A 15,458-nucleotide genomic window follows, 5' to 3' on the forward strand; every position below is an offset into this window, starting at 1 on the left:
AGTGTTTATCACAGAATGGAAAATACAATCATCTGGAGTTTATTATTTGTAGCTAGTATTCATGGTGAGAAAATTAATAAATTAATTCTGCTTTACTTCTTTTGTAAATGTCAATCCTGTGATTTACAAGTTTGTTGGATAATCACATTTTCTTTGCTTCCAGGAGTTTGGAGTGAGATCAAACTGGACCAGTCTCCCTCTGAGGTGAAAAGACCTGGAGAGACAGTGAAGATGTCATGTATCATATCTGGTTATAGCATGATGAGCTACGCTATTTCACTAGATTACTCACAAAAATAGTTGCTTCAATTGGCAAAACATTAATTCATATTAAACTGCCCATGTCATTGTGTTCCAGTACAAACAATGAAAGCCGTTGATCAAAAAGTTCATTCAAATCATTGATGGATGGTTTAACATGATGAGATGACAATAAAACATTTTCAAAAATTCTCATGGATATTCTCTGATTACTGAAAGATACAGCAGATCATTGACCTCATCTGTCCAATATGCTTGTGGGGAGTAATGAGAAAACATGATGCTCAGACAAATTACACTTGAACTGATTTGAATAAATGTCATTTGTAAATGTGAAGTTTAATTCATAGGAATGTGGGAACTGTTTCCTCCCTGTGAGGAGGAGTCAATGCAAAACTCAGATGTCTTCCTCCTCTACTTATCTGACTGCAGAGAGGATGACAGAGAACAGTGGACACACAGTTTAACATGATGGACTATAGGACAGGACTGCTGCTGTTAACTGTCTGTTGGGCAGGTGAACATCTACACTTTTATTTCAAATATTTTCATTGTTGTTGGGAACATAACTCATTAAATGTGTATCTTTTGTGCCTTGACAGGTGTTGATGGTCAGACTCTGACAGAATCTGAACCAGTGGTTAAAAGGCCTGGAGAATCTCACAGATTGACCTGTACAGCCTCTGGATTCACACTCAGCAGCCACCACATGAACTGGGTCAGACAGGCTCCTGGAAAAGGACTGGAGTGGATTGCCTGGGTTGAAAATGATAATGACAGGAAATTCTACTCTGAATCAGTCAAAGGCCGGTTTACTGGCTCCAGAGACAACAGCAGACAGCAGGTGTATCTGCAGATGAACAGTCTGAAGACTGAAGATTCTGCTGTTTATTATTGTGCTCGAGAGACACAGTGACTGGAGTTGTTGAGCAGCTGTACAAAAACCTACAGTGCTCAATTTTACTGGGCTGATAGATCCTGCAAAATACTTACAGTTTTATTCATTCTTTCATTCTTTGTACAATCATGAACAGTATTAATGAATGAGTCATTGAAGGGACACTGGGTAGTTTAGGAGAAGAAATTTTAACTCAGAATTGTAATATTTACAATGTCAATGAGGTAATAATACAAACTCAGAGATATTTATCTTTTCCATAAGTGAATAAACAAGTTGTTCTCAGAGGAAAATAAGGTCCCCAGAACACCGTTTGAAACTAGAGAGGTGGCGGGGTCAGTAGTCAATGATCTTTCATCAAAAGATCTTTCACATTAAAATGTATTTCCCAAAATTACAAAGTTAACCGTAAACCAACGACAATAAGCATTTAAACTAATAAGGGAATATCTTACTGTAATGATCAATCACTCACATAATGTATAATGATGAGACTGAACGCCGAAGTCATCTCACGTCAACTCGTTTACTTAGTGAAAACGAAACCTAATACATGCACCAATGCATAGCCTTACAGTCTACCGATACACCTTCTTCTCTTAGCTAACCAACATCTTTTTTTCAGAATACATCTGTATTCTTTTATCAGAACATTAAACTCATTTCAAACCTTTTCTTTTATCAAATCATTGTCAACGCTTTTATGACATCAACTCATCAAATTCTTATATCACATTTGTAACATTTGTAACATTTGTAAGTCAAGTCTCTCAGGAGCCTTGGAAACTCTGCCTGACTTGGTGGTGGCTTCAAAGGAGTTCCCAGTAGCTCTCAGTAGCGAGGGTTGCTTGTGACATGTGCGAAGCAGCTCTCTTCTGCAAATGGTCTGATTGTCTCTGAGGCCCATTGCCGGATACAACAGTCTCTGGATATCCGTGATGTGCAAAAGCCTCCTTCAGAGCACGAACAGTAGCCTCAAATGATGTGACCTTGAGCTCAGCCACCTTTATGTATCGCGAGAAGTAGTCAATGATGAGCAAGTAGGTCTTGTTTAACCCACTCAAACAGGTCCATTCCGACCTTTTGCCAGGGCCTGCCTGCTTCTGTGTGAGAACGGCACCTATTCCGTATGGTGACTCATCTGAGTGAGCCACTTTTGCCACTTGAGGTACAAGCTTTGACAGGTAGTTTGCCATGCCTATAAGGCGCCTGACGTCCTCCATACATGTAGGTTCAGGCATCTGTAGGATAGCTTTCACTTTGTTTGGATCTGGCTCACTTCCTTTTGAAGACACCTTGGCCCTCATTTACCAATCTAACATAGAAACCAGTGCAGATCCGAGCTCAGAAATCCTCTACGACAGGGTTCATGTGTGATTTAGAAGCGTTCGTATCTCATCGATCACAGCGTAAGAATGATATGAGGTTGTTAAACGTGGCGGCTGAAAACAAGCGTCATTTAAATATTACGCCCTTAAATGTTCTAAATTTAGAGGGTTTGCCCCTAGAGATTACGACATGGAGATGCGTAATACGTCCAAGAAGAGGAACTTCTCCGACCTTGAAATTGAGACCATAACATCGCACGTACAATCAAACAAATTAGTTTTATTTGGCAGCCTGAAAAGTGGCATCAAAGGAAGTCAGAAGAATGCCATAGTCAAGCATTTTGGCTGTTTAGCCTGTATTTAAATTAATCACAGCCGCATGGTGCTGGAAAAACTTGCAACCTTGGAAATTGTTTGTATTGAACCATGTTCATAGTTTAAATAATTAGACGGTTGCAGTCAGAGTTTATTTCTTTATTTAAATGATGTTTCAGGTCATTCAGAGCCAGGCACAAGTGGCGTTGTTCTGGCTTCGGCTGAAGAAACCGGTCTGGAGCCAGTTCCACAGAGCCAGTCGACTGTGAGCTGTGTGTGCGGGCGCGTGTCCTCCACCGCCCGTGCAGACACGTCATAATGTGTGTATGATAATCCATCGAGCCACTGATTGATTTCCCACCGACCTCCTTGTAGACAAATGCACACGACCGAGAGGAGGGTTAGCAAAGAGGAAAACAAACCGAACTTATACGATGGACAGATTTATACACCGTTTGACACAATTTATGTGTCAATTTAGCTTGCAAGCTAAAGCAGTAAGTCTGTAAGTCCATGAACTGTATAATATTTTAAATAGTACAATTTTATGAAATAAATGTACGTTATTGACTTTACCTGTGATGCTTCACCTGAGCTGGCAGCTCCGCCCGCAATGCCGGCCCTGAGTCATTTCGTGCCCTAGGCAAGATTTTAGCCGGCGTCCCCTTGCAGCGCAGTCAATTTTACAATCAGGGTTTAATCATGTCAATACACTCACACAGAAACTGTATGTATGTATTCAAGATTTTAAGTCAAAAATATCACACCAAATAAAATCTGAAGAAAGAAACAAGTGATAAAAATCGATATAAATAAGGCATTGTGCAAACATATTATCTCTCAGCCTCAGCAAGTGCCACCTCTTGCTTGTCAGCCGCTTTGCAAAACAACCTCCAACTCCTTCCATGTTGCCATGTGGGTATTGTGCTCCCGGCTATACTCATGAACCTTCAGCAAGTGGCTTGCATTTTTCCAGTCCTTTAGTCCTTCCTTATTAAGTCTGTATTCTTTTGGAGAAAACATTGAGCAGCAGAAGCAGTGCAAGCTACCATTTCTGTTTGAGTGCATCAGCCATCTTTTGATTTTTTTCCTGATTGACTACGGATCTGTTACAAAAGTCATGTTGACACTCTCCCATCTTTGTTTTTGGGAAATGTGTAACTGCTTTTTTATTTGCATTGGGCCTCTGTGAACTAACTCTCATCTCACTTTGTCAGTTAGAAGAGATGGCCAGTCAGCCTTTAGTTCTGATACTGTGTCACTCTGCTGTGCTGAGGTAGAGGGACAGGAGCACCTGATGCTGTGTCACTGGGCTGGTGCTGAAATATGTTTAAAGTGCATCTGAAGAGAGAAGAGAAGTATATGTGACCACTGCATGTTAGATTTTAATTGAAAAAACAGATGCTTGATGTGTGCTATACATAAGACTAATATTAGCCGTTTTTAGACAGAGCACCAAGCCGCCAATTTGCCCGTCCTTTTGGCGTCTCGGTCCGCGGTTTTAGACAGAGGCCGGCAAATTGGGGGTCTGTTTTGGTACACCGATTTTCCACCTCGGAGGGTACACTCATTTCCGCCTCGCCTGCTATCTAAAAACGAGGCAGCAATGTGCCGGCCTCTGCGTGAGGTGGGCGGAGGTGTCAATGACCTGCACTGTTGTGCGACCCACAGCCGGGGAGTTTTAAAACCAAGACAGAGCTGATCACAGCAGCCAGTCCATCAATTAATCCGCAGACTTTAAGATGAGCAACTGGACAGCCACTGAGATCCAGGAGATGCTTGCTCTCCTCGGTCTCTTTGGTTGTGTTAGCTTGTTGTTGTGTCGGCAAGCTAAGCTCGCTACTTTCAAATTAAAAGCCCCCCGCTAAGATCCCAGTTCTAAACTCCAATGGGGTGCAATGTAAAGCTCTTATTTTGAAGACAAATTCATTGTCAACTCTTCACAGCCGAACTTCGAGCTTCACGTCACGTCACATGTTTACGCCTACCTCAGGGGCGGCTTTTAGAAAAGGAGGAATATTACGCCTCAGTTTTAGAAAGACAGGCCGGCACATTGCCGTCCTTACCTTGGAGCAAATGTGCCGCCTTTTCTATCTAAAAAGGGCTATAGACTAATAATGAACATGTGATGAGATTCATTCAACTTTATTGTCCTTGCAATGCAATTCAGTCTAACCAGAGTGCAAAAAGCCGTAAAGTTAAGTGTATATATATATATATATATATATATATATATATATATATATATATATATATATTTCGACTATGAATGATATGGGAAAGCTAAGGTTTAGAGTATTGACAGTAATACGCTTTAACTGCACTTTAACACTGATGTACACTTTAACAAACATAAACTGTGACACAATAAACCAAAGGCTTACAGACCCTATTACAAAGGGGATGGAAAACTAATAGCATTTTAACTGACATACAAGCAGGAAAGACACCTGTAAAATAACACCTGAACAGGCCTAACGTTAACTTTCTAAATGTCCCTGATGAATTTAAGGTGGAGTAACATTAACACACGTCGACTCAGCTATTTATTGATTATTTAACGATGCTGCAATCCGAAGTAAGCTAGCAAGCTAACACTCTGCTCCAACAACGGTAACTACGAAGCATTAAACTATTAATTTCCTTTCGCTTCATCACATTGACGTTACTGTACCCGTATCTTCTTCACGTTTTTCTTCCTCTTCTTTCCTTCTATTCCTTCACTGGGTGCCGGATGGTTTCAGTCTTTTGGACATTGTAATTCCGCTACAGTATCAATAACTCTCTGTGCGGTCAGATTCAGGCAGCTCGTCTCTCGACCCGCCCCCCTCACAGAGGGCAGGTGCAGTACAACGTTTGGAGGAATCAGGGTTCGATTATTTTCCCCTGTGATCTGCCTGTAACCTACATGACGTCATTTCAACACTTTTCTACTCGTACCCACAAACTTGAATTCGTGTTCACAGTGTTCGTAGTCGTAGAAATTAGAGTTGCACTCACAACTTTTAGATTTATAATGTTTATAATGTTCTCATTATTAATGTTTAACAGTAGGTGATGAGGATATATTTGAACAATTACATGATATATCCAGTATATGGATGGACCAACACATAAATACATCTTACTGGTGTGTGAATGAACATCACTGTTAAATAACTTCAGCTTCATTATTAAAAACATTACAAACAAACATTAAAGTGTATAACATAATATGATGATGTCATTCTTGTTTTGTCCAGATGTGTGTGAGATGTGGTGTGTTTCTCTGTGAGGAGGAGGAGTCGATGCAAAACTCTGATCTCTTCATCTCTACATATGTGTTGCAGAGTGAAGGACAGAGACTGAATCACTGACAGACACACTGTAGACTGGACAGAGACAACTGGCTTTTACAATGATCACACCTGATTATTTGGTTGTTTTTCTCATCCTGTCTGTTAACTGGGCAGGTAAGAACAATGATTGTTTTTCTGACAAACCTCCTGCTACAAAGACAACATGGCTGCATTACAGTAACTAATGAGCTGTTTAACTGTCTGTAGGTACTGAGGGTCAAACACTGACAGAATCTGAACCAGCAGTTAAAAGACCTGGAGAATCCCACAGACTGACCTGCACATATTCAGGCTTCAGTAGCCACTGGGTTACTGCTTGGATCAGACAGGCTCCTGGAAAAGGACTGGAGTGGGTCGCTTATATCAGCAGTGCCAGTAGCGACATCTACTACTCTGAGTCGGTCAAAGGCCGGTTTACCATCTCCAGAGACAACAGCAGACAGCAGGTGTATCTGCAGATGAAGACTGAAGACTGAAGATTCTGCTGTTTATTATTGTGCTCGAGAGACACAGTGACTGGAGTTGTTGAGCAGCTGTACAACAACCTGCAGAACTCATCTCTGCTGGGCCAAAGGAGCCAAAGCATGAAGTATTTTCTATCATACATAATAATATATATATATAATTTTAAATCAGTCCATGAGAACTATTGATAGAAAACATCAAATGAAACAAAACATAGTAACGGTCAGTTGTTCATAATAGGCCCAAAGACAGCACAACAATGTGGTCACTGAAATAAAACTTAATTACAAATGAAGAGGCACTAATGTTGCTGAATTTATGTCATTAATATAAATGTAGCCACTTTCAGTCAAGTAATTAAGGGATTATGTATTCTTTATTCAGATGTATGTCATTAATACACATACATTACAATTTCTTTCATGAAATCACTAGAGGGCAGTCAGTTTGTCTCTCCTCTGTTACTTAAAGGAGACTCTGTGTTCTCATTAATATTAACTGACTGACTCTCAACACTCAGATGTAGTTTTTGCATTGTGTCTCACAGGTTTCAGTTCCTGAGCAGCTGTTTTCCTCTCGAGGCTCCAAGTTTCTCTGTATGTCTTCAAACATCTGCTGACACTGAAATGATTAAAAATCATTCATGCCAACCAGCAGCATCAGACAGAAGTTTTCATTCTGTTTACATGATGTTGTCTGCTGTCACTTTGCTGCAAATACAGGAAGAACACTAAGTGATCAAATGCTGCAGTAACAACAAGCTGTTCTTACATTTGAAGTTAATCTTAAATGTGATGTAGGAGGTGCTGACAGTAAATACATTCTCTCAGGAAAACAACTCACATCATATTTAAAGTGTTTAATGATTTGAAAACATGCTGAACATACTGTAAACATGGCTTATAGAAAGCAACATTCTTGGTGGTTTCTCCTTTTGTTTCCATGACACATCATCATTAATATTGTAATGCTGATTTTCAAGAATATATCTTCCATTATCTATGGTTCATGTAATGTTCACAGTAAGAATAGTTGTGATAATCATTTACAGTTGATTCATTTCTGTAAAAACAGGGACATTTTCAAAATGTTCCAGTTGAGTGTGTAATGAAATGAAAACATCATGTGTAAAGCAGAGGTGATTTCCAGGCATGTTTTCACTCTGCAGATATAATAACAGTCAACAGACTCTTCTATTGGCTCCAGTCAGACCAACATTGATCAGTAGACCTGAACAAAAACCCCTCAGTGCATGAACACTTGTAACATGAAGCCACCAGAGGAGGAGCCCTCAGACCACTAATGATGTCAACACCAGCTCACTGTTACAGTAAAGAGAAACAGACACATCAATTCAACAATGATGAAGAAAAATGATACAACACATTTCATTAGAATGCACGATAACAATATTATTAAATGTAGCAGAGATAATATCTAAAAAGTGTATTCTCTGTCTAACTCACAATTACAGTTTTTGCTGAATGCTTACACATATGTTGCAGACTTTGGCTCACTGTGTCGTAACTTAACACACAGGTCGAGTAATACACAGCACATGTAGATAAACTCCTAACTTATACGGTAAAATGAAACTCTTGAAACAAAACCTAACAATCCCATTTCAAAACTGTTTCTAGCATCAAAACATTAAACACATGCACCTTTGACAACACACAGATGTGCTTTATGCAAAACACAGCTGGATTCAGTACTTTGGATGGTTTTTTACTTTAAAAGTCTCATACAGATTTTTTTTTTTTGTGAAAGATTGATGCACTACAGTTGATCTAGACACATGAAAACAAATTGGAGACACTTTAGTTTTTTTTTTTGGTTTTTCAGGTTTTTGCAAAAGTAAAAAAAAAACAAAAAAAACAAAACACAAACACAACGACATGGTACAACTAAAATGTTCTACAAAACATAGTGTTGTAATGGAACTATTGGAAGATATTTAGGCTGTGGATCCTGTCTCCTGTTGGCATTTGGCCACATCACCTCATCCACATCACAGGCAATGTCCTTCCTTGCCAAGCAACGGGGGAAATATTGCCTTGCATGCTGTATTCAACCCTGTATGGACCTCACCTCAATGTCGCCGCATGCCTCTTCCGTGGCTTGTAGAAGAGGCCTGCGGGCCTGTGGCTGAAGGTCATAAAATTTCCAGCGCCATGCTGAAAAGAACTCCTCAAGTGGATTAAAAAATGTGGCTGTGCAGGTAGTCAAGTAGTTAGAGCGCATGCCATGTATGCAGTGGACCCTGGTTTGAATCCAGCCAGAGGACCTTTACTGCATGTTACACCCCCTCTCTCTCCCCCTTCCTGTCTATCCACTGTCAAATAAAGATTTCTATGCCTCAAAAGAATCTTTAAAAAAATGGGGTGTATGGTGGCAAGTTGAGTGCAATAAATCCATGATGGTTGATGAACCAGTCCCGGACCAGAGCAGCCTGATGGAAATTGACATCATCCCAGATGACAGCAAACTGGGGCTGCTCTGGCCCGTCCTGGACTTCTGTGTCATGAAGTGTGTCCAGAAAGCGAATAATGAGGGCTGTGTTGTAGGGACCGAGGATGGAGTGGTGATGCAGTGTCACTGTTGCCTGCTCTCCTTCTTCGTCCTCTTCCTCGTCCTGCTGCTGCTCTTACTCTCCCTCTTCCTCTTTCAACCTCCACGTTTCCAAAGTTGGCACAAAGGAGCTGAGCTCACATCAGGTGTATTTGTATGGCTTAGACTGATTGTCTACAATTAGATTTGAAATGTTTTCATGTGTGTGAGTCTGTGTGCTATTCCAATTTTAGTTGTGTTTTGTATTTTAAATAGATGTGTTTTCCCGATGATTGCATGAGTCTTCCTTTTTGAACAATGTGTCTTATGTAAAAAACAGTGTGTAGCGTTTTGCAAGAAGTGTGTTGGAGAATTTCAAACACAGTGCAAAGCATATATTGTGTTTTCAGGGTTGGTGCTTTTGTTTAGGACATGGTCACCAAAGTTAGAGGTTGTGATGCTTTGGGCATAGCAACCACTTTCAGTGTTTAAGCATTAGGTAAAAACTGTAATGAATTAATGATGAATTTTTTCAGCTCATAACAATGTTTTTTTAAAAGTTTTTCATGTTACAATAAGATAAACCATCAAACAAACCCAGATATCTAACTTATATTTATCGATTCACTGATGTCCAGGTGACCACCTCACAGGCTACCATGTTTTGATCATCAAACCTGCATCAGCTTGAATACTGTTCAAAGCTTACAGGAACAAAACATTGTATTCAATGAAACTGTCCATAATGAAGACATGTGCTTGCTTGTGATTTACTGAGTCAAACGATCACTTTCTTTATAATGATGTTTCATACAACAACCCAACATTGGAACATTTCTGGATATTTTCTCAAAAGTCCACCCCTTATTATGAATATAATTTTCAAATTACTTTAAATGATATAGCTATTTGTCATAACTTCAGTTTACAGTATGATTTAAATGTTTTTTCTCTATCAACAGGTATTTTACATGACTGTTTGTTTTACAATGATGGCAATTCAGATGTTGAACCTGAGTCAGATGTCTGTAGACTTCCAAAAGGTGTTCGGGATGGAAGCTTTTCTTGCACCTTCACAGACGTCCAAAAAGAGTCAGAGGTTCAGATACTGAACCTGTTACGGACATCAATAGACATCCATTCTACAGTTTCACCAAACAGTAACTGATATATATGTCAAATCCAGTTCTACAATGTGAGGAGGAGTCAATGCAAAACTCATATGTCTTCCTCCTCTACTTATCTGACTGCAGAGAGGATGACAGAGAACAGTGGACACACAGTTTAACATGATGGACTATAGGACAGGACTGCTGCTGTTAACTGTCTGCTGGGCAGGTGAACATCTACGCTGATTTTTATTTCAAATATTTTCATTGTTGTTGGGAACGTAACTAAATGTGGATTTTTTTGCCTTGACAGGTGTTGATGGTCAGACTCTGACAGAATCTGAACCAGTGGTTAAAAGGCCTGGAGAATCTCACAGATTGACCTGTACAGCCTCTGGATTCACATTCAGCAGCTACCACATGAACTGGGTCAGACAGGCTCCTGGAAAAGGACTGGAGTGGGTTGCCTGGGTTGAAAATGATAATGACAGGAAATACTACTCTGAGTCAGTCAAAGGCCGGTTTACCATCTCCAGAGACAACAGCAGACAGCAGGTGTATCTGCAGATGAACAGTCTGAAGACTGAAGATTCTGCTGTTTATTATTGTGCTCGAGAGCCACAGTGACTGGAGTTGGTTGAGCAGCTGTACAAAAACCTACAGTACTCATCTTTGCTGTCTGACATGTCCTACTTAAAGCAGTAAGAGTAAATTATACAAAACAGTTACAGTCATGGGTGGACTGGGACAAAAAATCGGCCCTGGCATTTTTGGCTTAGACCGGCCCCTCATAATTAGCGGAGCACAACCGAAAAAAAAAAAAAAAAAGGAGAAATTTACAGTTTGTCATTACTTTAGAAGTCTATCAAATAACCATTGTGGAAAGCAAATAAGTAAATTTACTCAACACATAGTTCTACCTCCTTAGGTATATTCTATTACAAGCATGATGTATCATCAGCATGTTAAATATCAGAAGTTAAAGATCTTTCGTTAACTCCACCACTTTTGTCTGCTCTGTGTAGTCTTTCATCCTTTTTACTGAAATCATCACTGATATGTATTTTCTGAATTTCCCTGATATACCAGCTCAATTCTAATTCTTCAGGTTAAAAGGTGCTCTAAAGCTATAACATTGTTATATCAGGCTAAAGACAGGGCTGCTTTATGAACTCATGCAAAGCAACTATGTCTTAAAAGCACCTTTTGCTAATAATATTTTTATACTTTTTTTACACTTAATTTAGTAATGCTTAAATTGCAAAGCTTTTACTATCATTTAGCAATTTTAAAATCAGTTTTTTAAAACATGTTTAACCACAGCATAGGGGTTTCTACACATGCAAACTACTATGCAGCCTTTCAACACACCTTTAACCTAAATATCTAAAATGCAATGATGGAGCCTAAAATGGACACTTGCTGCTCATCCAACACTTGTCAGTCTTGACCATTTGCTATTTTATCAGAATAAGGTGCCGTGGCTGCCAGATTTTGGGAAGTATGCAATACCAATTAATATTGATACCCGGCCTGCGGGTTTTTAAGCCCGAACCCAACGCAGCCCGACCCACCCGCATGAATTGTCTGCCGCCCCCCCACGTGACGTCCGGTCGGGTTTGTCGGGCCGACCCGACCCGTTTATAACTCTACATGTAATAGAGCTAACGTTACCTCCATCACCTCACAGTCCCTGTATTATCCTAACATTACTACCTGCTTACCGGCTGTACACTGTCCCTATCAGTCAGTCTGCATCTCTGCTGCTCCTCTCCTGCTTGCTGCTGTCTTCACCTTCGACCTGCTGTTGCTGGATCATTGCTGTCTCAGAGGACGTCGAGGCTACAGCAGCCCCTCCAGCGAACATGTCTGTGATCTTTACACATTTTGCAGCATCTACAGTGAGATTCTTCTCTTAGCACGCAACTTCTCCGCACCCAATTTCTTTCTCTTTGGTTGCTCCATGTTGTCAGTCCTCGCGCTGAAAACTTTGAAACTAGCAGAAGTTACAGGAGACAGTGCAGGGAGGGGTGGGGCCGCTGTCGTACTATATCCTGATTGGCTCAGTCCACTGTCTATATTGAAGATGGACCAATGGGCCGCCGCTCTAAATTGTGCATTTAGAAAAAAGAGGGGGGGCTGAGAGATTTCATTGGAGTAGCCCAATGTCCTTCAAGAAAATCAACCAATGGGCCATTGCGGTCGATAAAATGTATTTATAATATACTTTTTTGATTAAATTATGACAGCCAGGCCCAAAAATGTGCGTCGGCCCACTGGGCATTGCCCGGTACGCTAGATGGCCAGTCCATGCCTGGTTACAGTGAACTGTAAGTTTTAATTAGCAAATAGTTCTAATCTGAGATATGAATCTTTAAATAATTTTAATAAACAGACATATCTTTATTCACATAAAATGTTCATCATAAAAGCTACATTAAAACAACTTGCTGAAAAATACACAGTATCTGTGTAGATAAATATTTTTTCAAATTGTTTTCATTAAGATTTAATTGTGACGTAAAGATCACTTGCATATCCACATTTGACGGATTAACCAGCAGGTATTTTACTGTGCTGTCTACAGTGTTGGGGAGACGTACATTTAGTTGAACTACATAGCTTGACTACAATTTGCTGTAACTTGCTGTTAGTTAAACTACATTCATATTTTGTGCTGCGTCAAATAATTCAATTACTTTTTGGGTCATTTTTTGTAGTTTAACTACTCAATTTACAAACTACAATTTTGACCAATAAGATGAAATATTTTTTTTATTTAAAAAAGAACTATATAACGTACATTTTATTTTATTTTTCTTTGAAAAAAGGCATGAAACATGTCATGACATGCTAAGCCAACGCTGCCTCAGATTGGCTTGCCCTGGCAGCACTCGAATGCTTCACAGAGTGGGCAGGTCTTTGTGCCAAGGCAGGCAGTGCTCATATGGCACAAGCACGTAATGGACAACCCTGTTACCACCGATGCGCCCCCGAACATGCCAGCCTAACTACGGCCATATTTGAGCATGTACATGTTGGATATAGATGCATCTACAGACACGACCTACGTGTTCACATGTGAGCCCTGCAAGCTGAAAACAACAATAATTTTGACTTTTTTCGACTTTTTCGAGAGGTGGTTTTTTACAAACTACATTTCTCCAGGGGTAGAAATGTAGTTTGTTCAAACTACTGCCAGGCTGAACTACATGTAGTTTTACAAGTTACGCTTGCAAAGTAGTTTCCCTAACACTCGCTGTCTTTCAGCTGTTTGTTGCATATCATCACAAGGTTTCATTTTTTTCTAAAGGCTCCAATTTCCTCTGTACGACTGTGGCATCAAACATCCACAAGTTGAAACCTTTAAAAGTCTAAAATAATACAAAATACAAATAAAAATCCAGGCTTTCAACCAGCTGCATTAAACTCAATTATTCATTTAGATAATCTTGGTTTCAACTTCAACTCTTGTTGGCAGTGAGAAAATAAGCACAAACATATAAATACTGAAATCAGTGAATCAAATTAGAATCAGGTTAGTTAATATGCTGTCTGTCAGGTGTACCATTTCTTTTTTTATGATTTGTTATTATTTTTTCTGAAATCACATAATTTTAAGAAAAATAAATGAAGATGCATTGTTTTGGTTTTGATATTAAATCCAACAATCACCTACATTAAAACATGAACATGAAATGAATCATACAATTAAACCCACTGCTCCAGCCTCAGGATGATGAACACACTCACTCTTCTGCTGGTTGCTCTCTCTCTGCCCTGTGAGTTCTCCTGCGTCTTGCTGTTTTATCTTTTATCACACAGCATGGACTGATGGTCAGTCAGTGATAGCAGAAAACTTCCCAGATGACTGTCTCACTTTCTTCTGTGGCTCCTCTCTTCTTTCATCTCATCAGGTTGTACAGGTCAGAGTATGGAGTCCATTCCTTCCAGTTCAGTAGTGAAAAAGCCTGGGGAGACTCTCAGTCTGTCCTGCAGGGGATCTGGCTTCACATTCAGCTGCTGCACTATGAGCTGGATCAGACAACCTGCAGGAAAAGGACTGGAATGGATCGGGGTTGGCTACTCCAGCTCCAGTAGTAACACTTATGCCAGCAGTGTGCGAGGACGTGCAGAAATCAGTAGAGATAATAGCAACAGCACGGTGTATCTGAGACTGTCCAACTTAAAGCCAGAGGACTCTGCTGTGTATTACTGTGCCAAACACACACACTGGTTAAAGGAAGCAGAGAAGATTTACAAAAACTCCACAGAACATTTGTTGCCAAAGACCTACAGGTGGCAGCAGAACATATGAAGTCAGATGACACTAACTAAGGAGAGTATGACAGTGACTCTAAACACTCACACATACATACATGCATCATGTGAAAACAACAGCTGATGTTGTGGTTCGTGACTTCCTGTTTCTCAGTGTTGCATCTAATCTAATGTGTTTTTCTACAACAATGATGGTTTATAATGTTCCCATTATTAATGTTTAACAACAGGTGATGAGAATATATTGAACATTTACATGATATATCCAGTATATGGATGGACCAACAAATGAATACATTTTATTGGTCTGTGAATAAACATCATCATTAAATCACTTCAGACACTTCTTCATTATCAAAAACATCACAATAAAAATCTTGAAATGTATAACATACATGATGTCATTGTTGTTTTGTCCAGAGGTGTGTGAGATGTGGTGTGTTTCTCTGTGAGGAGGAGGAGTCGATGCAAAACTCTGATCTCTTCATCTCTACATATGTGTTGCAGAGTGAAGGACAGAGGCTGAATCACTGACAGACACACTGTAGACTGGACAGAGACAACTGGCTTTTACAATGATCACACCTGATTATTTGGTTGTTTTTCTCATCCTTTCTATTAACTGCCCACATAGCAAAATTGGTCTGGCCCAGCTCTGGCCCACATAAGGCACTTGCACTCGGCTGACATACCGCAAAGAATGACGGCCCCCCAGTGGCCCGGATATGGGTTGCCCTAGCTGGCTCACACATGGGCCAGCTCTGGGCCAACTGCAAACACACACAGTTGGTCCAGAACTGGCCCATGTGTAAGCCAGCTCTGGCAAACCAGATCTGGGCCACTGGGGGGCCGTCATTCTTTGCGGTATGTCACCCGAATGCAAGTGCCTCAGTTGGTCCAGAGCTGGCCCATG

At 40.2% G+C, this 15,458-nt stretch overlaps 1 gene segment (V, D, J or C); it reads left to right on the forward strand.

The window, feature by feature from the left end:
- Positions 1–729: 729 nt before the first annotated feature.
- On the forward strand, positions 730–1,165 carry LOC115576127 (immunoglobulin heavy variable 3-30-3-like; the record flags this gene model as incomplete). The annotated part of the segment is given in 2 exon segments: positions 730–778; positions 864–1,165. Coding segments are annotated over 2 exon segments (351 nt in total), but the record flags the coding sequence as incomplete, so codon positions are not given.
- Between the last annotated feature and the right edge of the window lie 14,293 nt (positions 1,166–15,458).

This window comes from Sparus aurata, chromosome 23, assembly GCF_900880675.1.
Source record: "Sparus aurata chromosome 23, fSpaAur1.1, whole genome shotgun sequence".
Lineage (NCBI taxonomy): Eukaryota > Metazoa > Chordata > Actinopteri > Spariformes > Sparidae > Sparus > Sparus aurata.